Here is a 14,733-nt window from a genome sequence, read left to right as displayed (position 1 = left end):
GAATGACTTGGCTTCTTTCTAATTAATCTTCAATCTTCATCTTCTGGCCCTTTTTAGCTCAATTTCTCCTATTTCCACAACCTTCTCAAATCTCACAAAACAAATTAAAACAACCAATTTAATTCAAGAAAATCAACAAATAAATAAGTAAAGGAGACATAAAATATATGTAAAATATGGACTTATCAGCAACTGAGCAGAATCATTAAATAATTGATATCCAGATTCCAAATATATATTCAACACATTTCACAAGTTCGCTAGATTGGCAAGTAGGCATAAACAAAACGAACAAAACCGTGTGAGAGGAAGCATTCACCAAGACTTCAGTCTTGGCAAATGGCAATTGTTAATAATTAATCGTTATTTTGGTTGAGCATTAGGAAAATAAGGGAGTTCAAGTACATTGCAAATTACATGATATAGTGATGGATAGAACAAATACGTTGTTTATGAACAGATGGCTCTAATCATCTGTTTGAATATCCACTGCACAATAGTTAGGTTCTTATTCAAATATCGTCATATTACTAAAATGATCAAGTCGAAGGATACCAAATGATCAAGTCACCTTTGAGAACTGTGGGTGTTCTAACAACAGCAAATCAAACTAGAACTTATTTATTTCTAGATGAATTTAAATATACATTACAAACTAAGGGAGAAAAACATCACAAGGTGAAGCATTTTGATTTAAAGAGCTACTTCTACTCTTCTTTATTAATCTAAATTTCCTATCAAGACGAGTCACTTTCACCATAAAATTTTTCCTTGATGTCATCAAACCATCGAAAATAAGCATACCTCCATGATTTCTTCACAATTAATGTGCCACAAACACCCCAAAAGCCTACGATAAAACCAAGAGCCATGCTCATATAGAACCACAACTTGTAATTTCCATCTCCATTGTCATTGTCTGTTGGATCCTTGGGAGTAGAAGTGTTATCTTTGGAGCACTTGGTTGAAAGAGGAAATCCACAAAGGAATGGGTTGCCCTCATAAATGGATGAATCAGGGAGTGCTTGGAGTTGGTTTCCCAAAGGAATTTCACCACTCAAGTTGTTATAAGACAAGTTCAAGTTAGACAAGAAGGTCAAGGATGAAAGACTTTGAGGAATCTGTCCTGAAAGGTGGTTGAGTGAGAGATCAAGAGTATCGAGCTGCGACAAGTTTCCAATCTTTGATGGGATGTTTCCACTGAACTGATTCATTGACAAGTTCAAGTTGCGCAATAGAACGAGACTGCATATTTCTTGAGGGATTTCACCTTCAAACCTATTTGATGAAAGATCAATGCTTTTTACATACGCTAGAGAAGTGTTCAATTGGAGTTCTCTTCCTCTCATCACTGTTGTTTGTTGGTCATACTCTAGATATATATTATAAAAACTGTCATTAAAGATTCTGAGACCAGTGAGATTGTTCAAACACTTGGGGATTGTGCCGGAAAACCAGTTGTGAGCAAGGTCTAGGATGTGAAGGTAGGCAAGATTGCACAACTGTTGTGGGATATGTCCACTTAAAAAATTGGATCTCAGCCTTAGGGTTGACACCGATAAAGCAGTTGATCCTATCCATGGAGGTATTTCACCAGTGAATCTATTATCCCCAAGATCAATGTTCCTCAAAGAAGTGCAGGTTTGCAAGGAAAATGGAATTTCGCCTTCAAAATTGTTGTTGTTCATCTTCAACATGAAAAGAGTACCTGAGGCACCCATTGAACTGGGAAGATTGCCTGAGAGATTGTTGTATGCAACATCTACAATCAGTATGTTAAGCAAAAGGCTCCATGCTTGTGGAAATTCTCCTGATAGCTTGTTGTTTCTCAGAGAAAGGATTAACAAGTGTTTCATGTTGCAAATGGAAGTTGGAATGGTGCCATTCAAATGATTTTCAGCAAGGTAAAATGATTCCAATTTTGGAAACTTTTGGTCCAAATTCAATGGAATTGGGCCAGAAAATGAATTGGTTTCAAGCTTAAACCGAACCACATTATCACCAGACCAAGTTGGAATTGGCCCATCAATTTGGTTATGACTCAAATCCAAAAGCACGGCATTTGGGAATTTCAATTGCAATGGAAGCTTTCCATGGATTTGGTTGTAAGACAAATCCAAATACTCAACTTGGGAAGATATTTTCATGAACCAATCCTCTGGTATAGAATCTGAGATTCCAGTGGCACGAAGTTTGACAAATACAAGGTCAGTTTGAGATTGAAGCCATGACCCAAAGGCAGGACCTACTTTACAGTTCCCAATGTTGATTGTGTGAAGCAAGAAAGGAGGAACCCAATTGTAAGACACCTTAAAACTGAGGGGAATAGACTGATTTGGGTAAGGATCCACTCTACCCAATGCAATGTATTCCAATCTTGTGAGATTTATGAAATGGGCTTCCGTTAAAAACCCTTCCCATGGGTTAAAAGATAGATCTAGGTGAACTAGCTCAGAGAGTTGCCCCAAACTTTCAGGAATAGACCCACTCATATCATTAAGGTAGAGTTTAAGATACTTCAAATTGTGTAGCATCCCTATAGAGGCAGGCAATTGGCTTTTCAGCTTATTAGAAGACAAATCTAGTGACTCTATCTTACTATTGGGACAACTTGATAAACCCCCCAAAAGCTCTTGAATCCCCCCTTCAAATTGGTTATTTGCAAGATTCAATGTCTTTAGATTGCAAAAGTTCCCGAAGAATTTGGGAATTTGACCTGCAAGATCATTAAAAGATAAATCAAGAGCTTCTAGTGATTGGAGGCTTTCAAATTCACTGGGAACTGGACCGGCCAAAAGATTACCACTTAGATCAAGTTTTCTGAGGCTAGACAGATTAAAGAACCACCCAGGAAATGGAAACTTCAAATCATTATATGACATGTCAAGGATCAAAAGTGATGTGACGCTAACATTTCCTAGTGAGATTGAATTGCCTTTAATTTGGCATGCTGGTAAGTGCAACTCTAGTAGGGAAGGAAACTTGTTTAAAACATTTACCAAACTTACCCCAATGTTGCTGAGGTCCACTCCTTCAAGATTGAGGTATTTTAGGGAAGAGAGATTGGAAAGCCTATTCAAGCTGTTGGAAGGTAGTTCAAGTGAAGAGTAGTCAGACTCTTCACTTAGGTCAAGATAGTTCAAGTCTGATAGGTTGCCAAGATGAGCTGGAATCTCTCCTCCAAATGAAGCATATGAGAGATTAAGATACCTCAAACTTTTGAGATGACCAAAGAATGTGGGAATGGGAATCCCTTCAAAATCATTCCTGCTTAGATCTAGGTGGGTCAAAAGTTTCAAGCTAAGTAAAGAAGGATTTATCTCACCACCCAAAGAAGACTTCTCCATCTCTTCCCACTCTCCATCGAAAACAGACAGTGTGTATGTGTATGTATTTTGGAGATCAATCTTTTCAACGTGACCGGTGATGTTGTTGCATGAAATTCCTTTCCATTGACAGCAAGCTTGACCAACCCATGAAGAAAGCCTCCCAGAAGGATCAGTGAGATTTTGTTTGAAGGCGAGGAGAGCCCGTCTCTCCTCGTCCATGCATGGTTTCACACTTGGAAGCGCGTCACCAAAAGAGAGTTTACTAGTGTGTTGATATGAGGAGGCCAAAAGGAAGATGAGCAAATAGTGAGCAATGTTGAGGTGATAAGTTGGGCTGAATAAGTAATTTGTAAAGCTAGGCATTATGTCGCAAAGTTTTCTATGCTTTGGTGGAGTTGGCTACTGAGCACAATATAATTGAACATATATATAGGAGGCAAAGGAGGGTGCGAAAGAGTTAATGAAATAATGCCGTCCACATAAGATTCCAAATCTTCAACCCATTTTACGAGTTATTTATTTGCAAGTGTAGCCCCGGCTAGGCGTGCATACTAGATTGACTAAAAGGCATAAATAATACTAAAAACCCTTATAATCTTTTGGCACCGAAGTCTTTGATTGGTACGTGAGATTTGGAAAAAACTTTAGTAGAGGCATTGAAAAGTCACCATCGTACTCTATTGGCTGATGACTAAGCTCACCATCGTACGTGATTTAACTATTATACCATTGACCAAGACTCAAGTCTTGTATGGTCGGCAGTCTCTGGCTAAAAATTCGTAAGTCCGTGTACCACTTAATGACATAATGAACGAATGTACCAATCAAAGACTTTGGTGCCAAAAGATTACAAGGGTTTTTAGTCTTATTCATGCCTATTAGTCAATCTAGTACGCATCTCTCTCTCTATGGAAAAACACTCCTAGATCTCGTTTGGTTCACGGAACGAATTCGAGGGGAAATTATTTCCCAAGGGATGAGAAAAGGAATATTCTTTTCCCACATTTGGTAATACTGGAAAAGTAACTGGGAAATATCACTTTATTTCATTTTCCATGTTTGTTTTGAGTAGGAATGGAAAACAAAGTTTGTATAAATTTTCAATTATATCCATATTAAATCAAATAAAAAAAGAATACATTTAATGATATATTGTAATTCTAAATTGTTAATGGGGACAAAATGGTCATGAAAAATGTTTATTTAATATTGGTTTATTTTCCAAACTTTCCCATGAGGAGGGAAAACAAAACTCAAGTTAGGAGAATGGCTTCACTTTCTCCCTTACTTTCCCATGGGTCAGACAACAATTTCCTATGCTTGGACTTACCAAACATGGGAAAGCAATTGATTTCCCATTCCCAAGTCTCCTTTCCCATGAACCAAACGAGGGCCCAAAGTTAATCTAGTCACTGTTCTTCCTCTCCTCTCCTCTCCCCTCTTGTCTTCCTCCATTCTCCTCTTCCTCCATTTTCAAAGACAAAAAGCTTCCCATATTTGTCTTCATTTTATTATAATTTTCCTCCAATCATTACAGGTGGTTGCATCACGACGTCGAATCTCCACCACCATCCTTTTCGTGGTTTCTTTCAGTTTGGAATAAGTCGTAGAGACTCTTTTTGAGTTCTCTGTGTAGTTTTTACCTCTACTTTTGTGAAACATTTTCACATCTCCTTTGTAAGAGCTTTTCATCTCTCATCTGTGAGAGTTTTATTTGTCTTGTTATGCTTTGTTTTTTCAAGCTTTATATCTTTTTGATTATTTTGAATCTACAATCTTAATTGGGATGCCTATGCTAGAGTTTCTTCGATCATGTGTGATCATTCGTGGAGGCGCACCAAATTGTCTTAATTTTGATGTTAGATTGCTCCGTTATTGTAATGGCCCTTTGTGACTAGTTTGTATTGGTCATTTGTGGCTAGTGGCTTTTTTGGAATTATGAATGCAATCACATAATTTCTCAACAACAACAAAAACGAATGTACATATGAGAGATATTTTAAACTACTCTTAATTTTGTTGTAAAAGAAGAGATATTCAAACTTGAGTGTAAAATGATGGACTTACTACTCTTACCGTCTGTAATGGCAAAGTGATTCTGAAACAATGAGTGTACATATGAGAAGAGGGGATCTGCTAATTGTTTAAATGTGCAAGAAGGAAATTAATTGATAAACTTCCAATTTGATCTCAGTTCTTAGTCCAAAGGCATTGTTCCAATATCAAATTTTTATCAAATTGCCGACGGTACCCTCCGTGTGATTTCCCATACTCCTTTCCGAATATCACCAAAGATATCTATCTTATTGATGATGTCTGTTTTCTATCACTTTGTATTCTTGTGGGAAAGTTCATGAAAGATAGAAAAGAATGAAAGAGTTAAGTGGGATCGCAATTTCTTGATCTCTACTTAATAGCTTGCAAGTATATGAGCATTACATGATAGTGATTGATTATATAAATACATTATATGAACATGACAATATTACAACTCTTTTTCTTTTTCTTTTTTCAGTTAATATTTGCTTTACAAACCAGCCGATCGACATCAAGTCAATTGTCAATGTTGCCTTATCTTTGATGTCATGAAAGAATCGAAAATAGGCATACCTCCACAACCATAAGTTCTTTACAATGTGCCACAATCAGTGGCGGAGTCATTCCTAGGCTTTGAGTGTCCCTGACCCCCCCTTAAATTTTGATCTTTCCTATATTATGTTATATATAACATATAGAATTTGTAATAAACAACTTAAAATTTAAGTTAAAATTCCCTCTAAAACAAATTAGACATGACTATATGGGTGTTCTACATACTCATATTTTTTACTTCAGCTCCCTAACTTTACAATTCTAGCTCCGCTCCTAACCACAATCAACCCCAAAAAGCCTATGACAAAGCCCAAATGAAAATATTCCCTGCTGACATAGAACCACAACTTAGTTGAAAGAGGGATCATCGAGCAGACAAGTCCAAGTGAGACTAGAAGGTTAAAGAGACACTTCGAGGAATTTGTCCAAAAAGGCGATTGTGTTAGATATCAAGAGTTTCCTTTCCAGCAAGTTTCCAATCTTTGAAGGAATGTTTCCACTTAATAGATTTCTTCTTGACAAGTTCAGGATACTCAATGCAATGAGGGTTGTTATTTCTTCAGGAACTTCACCTTCTAAATTATTCGATGGAAGATCAATGCTTTTCACCCAGAACAGGATTTTTCATATATATGTTCTCTTCCTTTCGACGCCAATGTGGTTTGCTCAATATAGATTTCATTTGTAAGACATTGGAATTACCATACACCAAAGAAATCATATTTTTCAAACACTTGGCAATTGGCCTTGAAAAATTGTTGTGACTAAGATCTAAGATGTCAACCAAAGGGATATGTCCGCTGAAAAAGTTGGATTGCGATCGTATGTTTTGTTGGGCAACCTGCTCTGATATAATGAAAAAAGTTGAGGTTCCACCCTAAAATCAATTGGCAATAGAGAGAGTAGCCCAACTCCTTATAAACCCAGGCTAGTTCCCTTAACTTTTCAATGTGGGATAAATACTCTCAACACGGTGCGGTTGTTGCATAATCCCTTCCCACTGGCAGCAATCATGACTCACCCAAAAAGAAAGCTTACCAAACAGAACCTTAAGATCTTGTTTAAACCTCACAAGTGCTTGCCTTTCTTCCTCAATGCATATTGGTTTCACACTAGAGCTTGCTAGTCCCATTTTTTTGGTTGGTTTCATGCATGGTTTACATTTGGTGCACGAAACCTGACATGGCAGAATGAAATCCAAAATTCCACAGTATCCCTTATCTTTCTGTAATATCCTGAATTTTCTTCTCTCCTCGACAGGGCCCTTGTCTTTCAGTGTTTTCTTTAAGTCTCTTGATGATGATGATTTATGGTTTGGATAAATTGATTTTACCATTGTCATCAATGCTGCTACTTCTACACAAATTGGTTCCTAGTTTTATTTTTAGTTTTGCAGGCGCCACTATACTCAAATTCTATACATATGTCACATATATTATCATCATATTTATACTTGTTTTAATTTCTTGTATAGAAAGTAAATTATACAATTTATATATTATATATTTTTCTTACCCCCAAAAAGAAGAGTGCTCCATCTCATCCCATTCTGCATCAAAACCAGATAGCGCGTATACTTATACGTGTACCGCAGATTCATCATCTCGACATTACCTGTTTTGTTGTTGCATGAAATTCCTTTCCGTTCACAGCAATGTTGACCTGCCCAAGAAGAAGGCCTGCCAGAAGGATCAATAAGATCTTCTTGTTTAAAGGCGAGAAGTGGTCGTCTCTCTTCGTCCATGCATGGAAAATTTTATATGAAAATGTAGAGCTTTGCAAACTCATTCAATTCTAAGTTTCGCCTCAACATTGCTCACTATTTCCTCCCTTTCTACATTTTCATATAAAATTTTCTTTGCTTTAGTGCATATGGCAACTGACCAGTAAAGGAAGTTGAGGTTCCACCACAAAATCAATTGGCAATGGGAGAAGTAGCCCAACTCTGTATAAGCACTTACTAGGTTTCTTAACTTTCAATGTGGGACAAATACTCTCATCAGGCCCCTACATGTGTGGCGAACTTTCAAGCCTAACACGTGGACAACACATATTGGGTGACGTGGAGCACGTGTGGCCGTTGGGCTTTCACACGTTGGCTAATCAACTCTGATACCATGAAGGAAGTTGAGGTTCCACCCCAAAACCAATTGGCAATAAGGGGAGTAGCCCAACTCCTTATAAGCCCTTGCTAGGTTTCTTAACTTTCCAATGTGGGACTCTTATTATATAGGACTTTTAGTGGGTCATACGTGTAGGGGCGTGTGAGAATGTGAAGGTAAAAAGTCTCACATTGGAAAGGAATTGGTTTCTCGTGTTGCCTACTAAAAGTGGTCCCACGTGAGAAAGAGTGTTGAAGAATACACAAGTCCCACATCGAAAACTTAACAAGATAGAAAGTCTCATATAATAAATGGTTCTACTCCTAATAACATCGAGACCTTTTGTATAAAACCTTACACCTGCTAAACACGGTGGTTAAGTGGGGACAATATCGATGTTGCTAATGGTGGGCCAAGAGTCTGTCCCTCTGAAATCTTAACATAGTATAAGAGATCTTAACATGGTATAAGAGCGGGTCGATTGACTAGGCCCGATTAAACCCAAATCAAACAAAAACCCCAAATTGAATTAAAATCAAACAAACCCAAATTTTTTTTTTAAAAAAAAAGAAAAAGAAAAAAAGTGACCGATGTGGAATTGGTTGCACGTGTGGCCCACTAAAAGTGGTCCCACGTGAGGAGTGTTGAAGAATACACGAGTCCCATATCAGAAACTTAACAAAATAGAAAGTCTCATATAATAAATGGTTCAAGTCCTAATAACATCAAGGTCTTTTGTAAAAAATCTCACACCTGCTAAACAGGTGGTTAAGTGGGGACAATATCGATATTGCTAATGGTGGGCCAAGAGTCCGTCTCTCTGAAATCTTAACAAGCAGAATCATTAAATCATTGCCATCCAGATTCCAAGTACTCAACCCATTTTACAAGCTCACTAGATTGGCAAGTAGGCATAAACAAGAGGAACAAAACCGTGTGAGGTTCACCAAGACTGATAGTCTTGGCAAATGGCAATTGTTAATAGTTAATCGTAATTTGGGCGACTAGGAAAATAAGATCAATTTCGCGTGGCCCTTTGCGTGCTTTCTCACCAATCACATCTGGTGGTGACATCTGCAGTATTTAAATGTGACAACTTGTATTCTAGGTGGAAAATCTTTGAACATATCTAAAAGAGAGAGAAAAAAGAAGACGGGGGAGGGGGGCTGCGGCGGTGTGATAGCATGCAAGTACACAGCAAATTACAGGATAGTGATAGATAGAACAAATACGTTTATGAACTTGCCGTTGGAAATTTAATATTAATTAATATTAAATTTCCTATTTGAATGGACATTAATAGAGTTCATTGATCAACCATGGTGTCCTTTGTCAATTTCTAGGAAGAGGTATCAAAGCACATGTTTATTCAATGGATGCATGAGTTGGTTTTTTATTTTGGGACATACCCTTTTGGAAAGGGTTCTTTAGTATCTATAAATAGAATAGTCTTCCTAAAATTAATAAGGTAATTGATTCAGTCAATGTTTATCCATTTGAATACAGAGAGTCTTTGTATAGTCAATGATTATGGTATGTGAGAGGGTTTCCTACATAATCTGGTTCAAAGAGTACTTATGAATTGTAGTGCTTCTTTCACAAGGACATGAGTCGTTGTATTCTGGTAGGCGAGAGCTAGTAACCATAAGCACCTGTGTGGGACATAATTCGTCTTAAGGTCAAAATGTCCAACACTTGCCTCGACTCAAGTATTCAGATTCTTCTAATTCATATTGTAATTTTTCATTGTGTATGTTTGTAACCATGCATTAATTTTTTTAAGCATGAATTGAATGATTATTTCTGAAATTCTGTGTAAAATATAGCAATTATGCCCATTTTTTCCAGCACTTGCTACTTAGTTGATGTCAATAAAAACTGCAGGATTTCCTTTGTAAACTGTACACAAGATTTTGGCACTGGTTACTTTTTTTGGGGTGACTTTTAGTGCTACTGGTCATGTTTTTTCGTGTCTAAAGCCTACGATAAAAATCAAATACCATGTTGACACACAGGAACGATCACAAGTTATCATTTCCATCTTCACTGTTATCGTCCTTTGCATCATTAGAAGTATAAGTGTCTCTAACAGTGGAATCACCATAAACCCAACGTACTCATAATATCCAAACACTTGGAAAGTGCCATTCAAATGATTCTCAGAAAGGTACAACTCCTCCAATTTGAGAGGAAAGGAATATGGATATAAAATCCAGGGATTTGAACCGGAAAATATATCAAGATCAGGGGCGAAGCATTACTGGACCACAGTGGGCGTGGACCTTCAAAGTTCAAACTGATTAAAAATTCACCAAAATTGAAAATCATTTAGCCATTTTTAATTATTCATTTCCATTTTATTTTTATTGACAGCATTACAAGGTTAAATAATTGGATACATATAAATAAGCATAGCATATAAAAATAAATTTAACCGTGGAAGTCGCGGCCATGAGGGAAGAACGTGAAAGGAGGGATATTGTTGACATATTCAACAACAAAATATACATCACAAGATAAGTAGTCTAACTCTGACTTGATTGGTAAACATGTTAGGTTAGAGTTGAAGCATCTTACAATTAATTAAAACTAACAAATTGTGTTAAGGTTGAATACGACATAGCATATGACTTGATTGTCTCTTTGGTATAGCTGCTGGTTAATTTTTGGGCCAAAATCCTTAGAAGAAAGGAAAAAAAACCACACGCATGCATAACATTTATTTCTAGATGAATTAAGGGGAGTACATTATACATTACCAAATAAGAGGAATTTCATACATACTCAAGCATCTTGATTTGAAGGACTACTTCTACATTTCTTTTCTAATCAAAGTTTCCTTTGCAAAGTAGCAACTTTCGCTGCAATTGCTAGCGCTGCCTTATCCTTGATGTCATCAAACCATCGAAAATAAGCATACCTCCATGACTTCTTCATAATTAATGTGCCACAAACACCCCAAAAGCCTACGATAAAACCGAGTGCCATGCTGACGCAGAACCACAACTTATCATTTCCATCTCCATTGTCATTTGGATCCTTGGGGGTAGAAGTGTCTTTGGAGCAATTGGTTGAAAGAGGAAATCCACAAAGGAGTAGGTTGCCCTCATAAATGGATGGATAAGGGAGTGCTCGGAGTTGGTTGCCCAAAGGAATTTCACCACTCAAGTTGTTATAAGACAAGTTCAAGTTAGACAAGAAGGTCAAGGATGAAAGACCTTGAGGAATCCGTCCTGAAAGGTGGTTGAGTGAGAGATCAAGAGTCTGGAGCTGCAACAAGTTTCCAATCTCTATGGGAATGCTTCCACTTAATCGATTCATTGACAAGTTCAAGTTCCACAATAGAACGAGGCTGCATATTTCTTGAGGGATTTCACCTTCTAAACTATTTGATGAAAGATCAATGTTTTTTACAGACGCTAGAGAAGTGTTCAATTGGAGTGCTCTTCCTTTCATTATTGTTGTTTGTTGATCATAATCCAGATATATCTCATACTGACTATAATCCCATATTCTGAGACCAGTGAGATTGTTCAAACACTTGGGAATAGTCCCGGAAAAGCTGTTGTGAGCAAGGTCTAGGATGTGAAGGTAGCCAAGATTGCACAACTGTTGTGGGATATGTCCAACAAAAAAATTGGATCTCAACCTTAGGGTTGACACCAAGAAAGCAGTTGATCCTATCCATGGAGGAATTTTACCAGTGAATCTATTATCCCCAAGATCAATGTTCCTTAAAGAAGTGCAGGTTTGCAAGGAAAAAGGAATTTCACCCTCGAAATTGTTGTTGTTCATCTTCAACATGAAAAGAGAACCTGAGGCACCCATTGAACTGGGAAGATTGCCTGAGAGATTGTTGTATGCAACATCTACAATCATTATATGAGGCAACAGGCTCCATGCTTGTGGGAATTCTCCTGATAGCTTGTTGTTTCTCAGAGAAAGGACTAACAAGTTTTTCATGTTGCAAATGGAAGTTGGAATGGTGCCATTCAAATGGTTTTCAGCAAGATACAATGATTCCAATTTTGGAAACCTTTGGTCCAAATTCAATGGGATTGGGCCAGAAAATGAATTGGTTTCAAGCTTAAACCGAACCACATTGTCAGCAGACCAAAGTGGAATTGGCCCGTCAAATTGGTTATGACTCAAATCCAAAAGCACGGCATTTGGGAATTTCATTTGCGATGGAAGCTTTCCATGGATTTGGTTGTAAGACAAATCCAAATACTCAACTTGGGAGGATATTTTCATGAACCAATCCTCTGGTATGGAATCTGAGATTCCAGTGGCACGGAGTTTGACAGAGACGAGTTCAGTTTGAGATTGAAGCCATGCCCCAAAAGCTGGACGTACTTGACAGTTTCCAATGTTGATTGTGTGAAGCATGAAAGGAGGAACCCAATTGTAAGACACCTTGAAAATGAGAGGAATAGGTAGAGTCGGGTGTGGATCCACTCTACCCAATGCAATGTATTCTAATCTTGTGAGATTTATGAAATGGGCTTCAGTTAAAAACCCTTCCCATGGATTAAAAGATAGATCTAGGTGAACTAGCTCAGAGAGCTGCCCCAAACTTTCAGGAATAGACCCACTCATATCGTTATTGTAGAGGTTAAGATACTTCAAATTGTGTAGCATCCCTACCGAGGAAGGCAATTGACTTTTCAGGTTATTAGAAGACAAATCTAGTGACTCTAGTTCACTATTGGGACAACTTGATAAACCCCCCAAAAGCTCTTGAATCTCCCCTTCAAATTGGTTATTTGCAAGATTCAATGTCTTTAGATTGCAAAAGTTCCCAAAAAGTTTGGGAATTTGACCTGAAAGATCATTAAAAGATAAATCAAGAGCTTCTAGTGATTTGAGGCTTTCAAATTCACTGGGAACTGGGGCACTGAAAGAATTACCACTTAGATAAAGTTTTCTGAGGCTAGACAGATTAAAAAACCATTCAGGAAATGGAAACCTCAAATCATTATTTGACATGTCAAGGATCAAAAGTGATGTGAAGTTAACATTTCCTAGTGAAATTGGAAGGCTTTTAATTTGGCATGCTGGTAAGTGTAACTCTAGTAGGGAAGGAAGCTTGCTTAAAACATTTACCAAAGTCACCTCAGTGTTGCTGAGGTCCGCTCCTTCAAGATTGAGGTATTTTAGGGAAGAGAGATTGGAAAGTTCATTCAAGGTGTTGGAAGGTAGTTCAAGTGAAGAGTAGTCAGACTCTTCACTTAGGTCAAGATAGTTCAAGTTTGATAGGTTACCAAGATGAGCTGGAATCTCTCCTCCAAATGAAGCATATGAGAGATTGAGATACCTCAAACTTTTGAGCTGACCAAAGAATGTTGGAATGGGAATCCCTTCAAAATCATTCCTGCTTAGATCTAGGTGGGTCAAAAGTTTCAAGCTAAGTAAAGAAGGATTTATCTCACCACCCAAAGAAGACTTCTCCATCTCTTCCCACTCTCCATCGAAAACAGAAAGTGTGTATGTGTATGTATTTTGGAGATCAATCTTTTCAACGTGACCAGTGATGTTGTTGCATGAAATTCCTTTCCATTGACAGCAAGCTTGGCCAACCCAAGAAGAAAGCCTCCCAGAAGGATCAGTAAGATCTTGTTTAAAAGCAAGGAGAGCATGTCTCTCCTCGTCCATGCATGGTTTCACACTTGGAAGTGCAACACCAAAAGAGAGTTTACTAGTAAGTGGATATGAGGAGGCCAAAAAGAGGATGAGGAAACAGTGAGTAATGTTAAGGTGATAAGCAGGGCTGAATAAGTAATTTGCAAAGCTAGCCATTATGCTGCAATGTTTTCTTTGCTTTGATGGAGCTGGCTACCGAGCACAATTGAATTTGTACGGCAAAGGAGCCTGCAAAACAATTATTGAAATCATGCCGTCCAGAAAAGATAAGATTCCAAATCTTCAACCCATTTTGCAAGTTATTTGCTAGTGTTGCCTTAGCCATGCGTAAAAATAAATAAATATATCCCTAGCCATGCATGTGTACTAGATTAACTAATAGGCATAAATAAGACTAAAACCCTTGTACTCTTTTGGCACCAAAGTCTTTGATTGTTACGTGAATTTTGTAAATAAAATAAAAAAAACTAGCAGAGGCATTGAGTCCCCATCCTACTCTATTGGCCGATGACTAAGCTTATAAACTATTATACAATTGACCAGGACTCAAGTCTTGTTATATGGGATTGGGAATCAATCATATCTAATTGTCAATAGTTAATGATAATGTGTAAGGAGTGCTGTACCACTTAATGACATATTGATTTTTAGACTAATGAATGTGCATATAAGCCATAGTTCAAACTACTTTTAATTTTGATGTAAAAGAAGAGAGAGATTCAAACTTATTAGTGTAAAATGACGGACTTATTGCTCTTACCAACTGACCTATCATAAGAGGGGATCTACTAATTGTTTGAATGTGCAAGAAGGAAATTAATTGATAAACTTAAATTGAGTTCCAATTTGATCTCTATTCTTATGGTCCCTTCGTGTAATTGATGGTTGTACCCTTCGCGTAATTTCCCATGCGCCTTCCCGAATATCACCAAAAGATCTATCTTAGTCATGATGCCTGCTTTCTGTATGAGCAGTTTGTATTCTTGATGGAAAATTCATGGAAACATAGAAAAGAACAAAAAAGTCCAGCGGCATCGCAATTTCTTGACCTACTCAATAGCCTGCAA

At 37.5% G+C, this 14,733-nt stretch overlaps 2 protein-coding genes across 2 annotated transcripts; both read right to left on the bottom strand.

The window, feature by feature from the left end:
- LOC18780817 (LRR receptor-like serine/threonine-protein kinase GSO1) lies at positions 550-3,715 on the bottom strand. Its single transcript, XM_007213959.2, has one exon. The coding sequence runs from the start codon at positions 3,690-3,692 to the stop codon at positions 738-740; it is 2,955 nt and encodes a 984-aa protein (XP_007214021.2). The 5' UTR covers positions 3,693-3,715; the 3' UTR covers positions 550-737.
- On the bottom strand, positions 10,853-13,822 carry LOC18781482 (probable LRR receptor-like serine/threonine-protein kinase At4g36180). The gene has a single exon (XM_007212779.2). The coding sequence runs from the start codon at positions 13,820-13,822 to the stop codon at positions 10,853-10,855; it is 2,970 nt and encodes a 989-aa protein (XP_007212841.2).

Source organism: Prunus persica, chromosome G4 (genome assembly GCF_000346465.2).
Source record: "Prunus persica cultivar Lovell chromosome G4, Prunus_persica_NCBIv2, whole genome shotgun sequence".
NCBI classification, from domain to species: domain Eukaryota; kingdom Viridiplantae; phylum Streptophyta; class Magnoliopsida; order Rosales; family Rosaceae; genus Prunus; species Prunus persica.
This window is presented reverse-complemented; position numbering and strand designations above follow the sequence as displayed.

Bases quoted from the DNA above. Each gene is read 5' to 3' on its own strand.
- LOC18780817 (XM_007213959.2), bottom strand. From the start codon at position 3,692: ATGCCTAGCTTTACAAATTACTTATTCAGCCCAACTTATCACCTCAAC.
- LOC18781482 (XM_007212779.2), bottom strand. From the start codon at position 13,822: ATGGCTAGCTTTGCAAATTACTTATTCAGCCCTGCTTATCACCTTAAC.